The 372-nt window shown below is 57.0% G+C and overlaps 1 protein-coding gene across 1 annotated transcript in view; it reads right to left on the minus strand.

Moving 5' to 3' along the window:
* Positions 1–161, minus strand: part of LOC104162210 (MAP kinase-activated protein kinase 2-like) — a gene marked incomplete at its 3' end in the record, with an annotated part of 10,282 nt that extends 10,121 nt beyond the window's left edge. Inside the window, exon 1 of the mRNA XM_009700883.1 lies at positions 101–161. Coding sequence (XP_009699185.1) covers positions 101–161 — 61 coding nt within the window. The remainder of the gene's footprint in view (positions 1–100) is intronic.
* Positions 162–372: the final 211 nt, after the last annotated feature.

Below are 372 nucleotides of genomic sequence, written 5' to 3' on the forward strand. Positions count from 1 at the left end.
GTGACTACTTCGAAGGGTGGCTGCTGCTCCCTGATGGAGAAGGCTTCACCGGAGCCTCATGGTTCGCAAGGCAGGGCAGTACCAGCCACCAGCTACCCACCTTCTGGAGAGATGCTGGCTGGTGCCGTCAGCGCCCGGGCAAATGCTGAGGCTTTGACCATTCGGGCCTCAGTGAAGATGGAGAGGTTGGAAACAGCATCCAAGCAAGAGAGAATTATTCTGATTAGCAAGAGCTACAAACAGGGAACACGACTGGAGACGCAATTCAGGCCAAGCAAACGCAAACTGACACACACGCTCAAGCTGCTCGGCCGCATTCTCCGAGTGTGAATTATCGGAGCGCTCGGAGGAAGACCCGGAGCCATCGCGGCG

Source organism: Cariama cristata, unplaced genomic scaffold (genome assembly GCF_000690535.1).
Source record: "Cariama cristata isolate BGI_N322 unplaced genomic scaffold, ASM69053v1 scaffold23415, whole genome shotgun sequence".
NCBI classification, from domain to species: domain Eukaryota; kingdom Metazoa; phylum Chordata; class Aves; order Cariamiformes; family Cariamidae; genus Cariama; species Cariama cristata.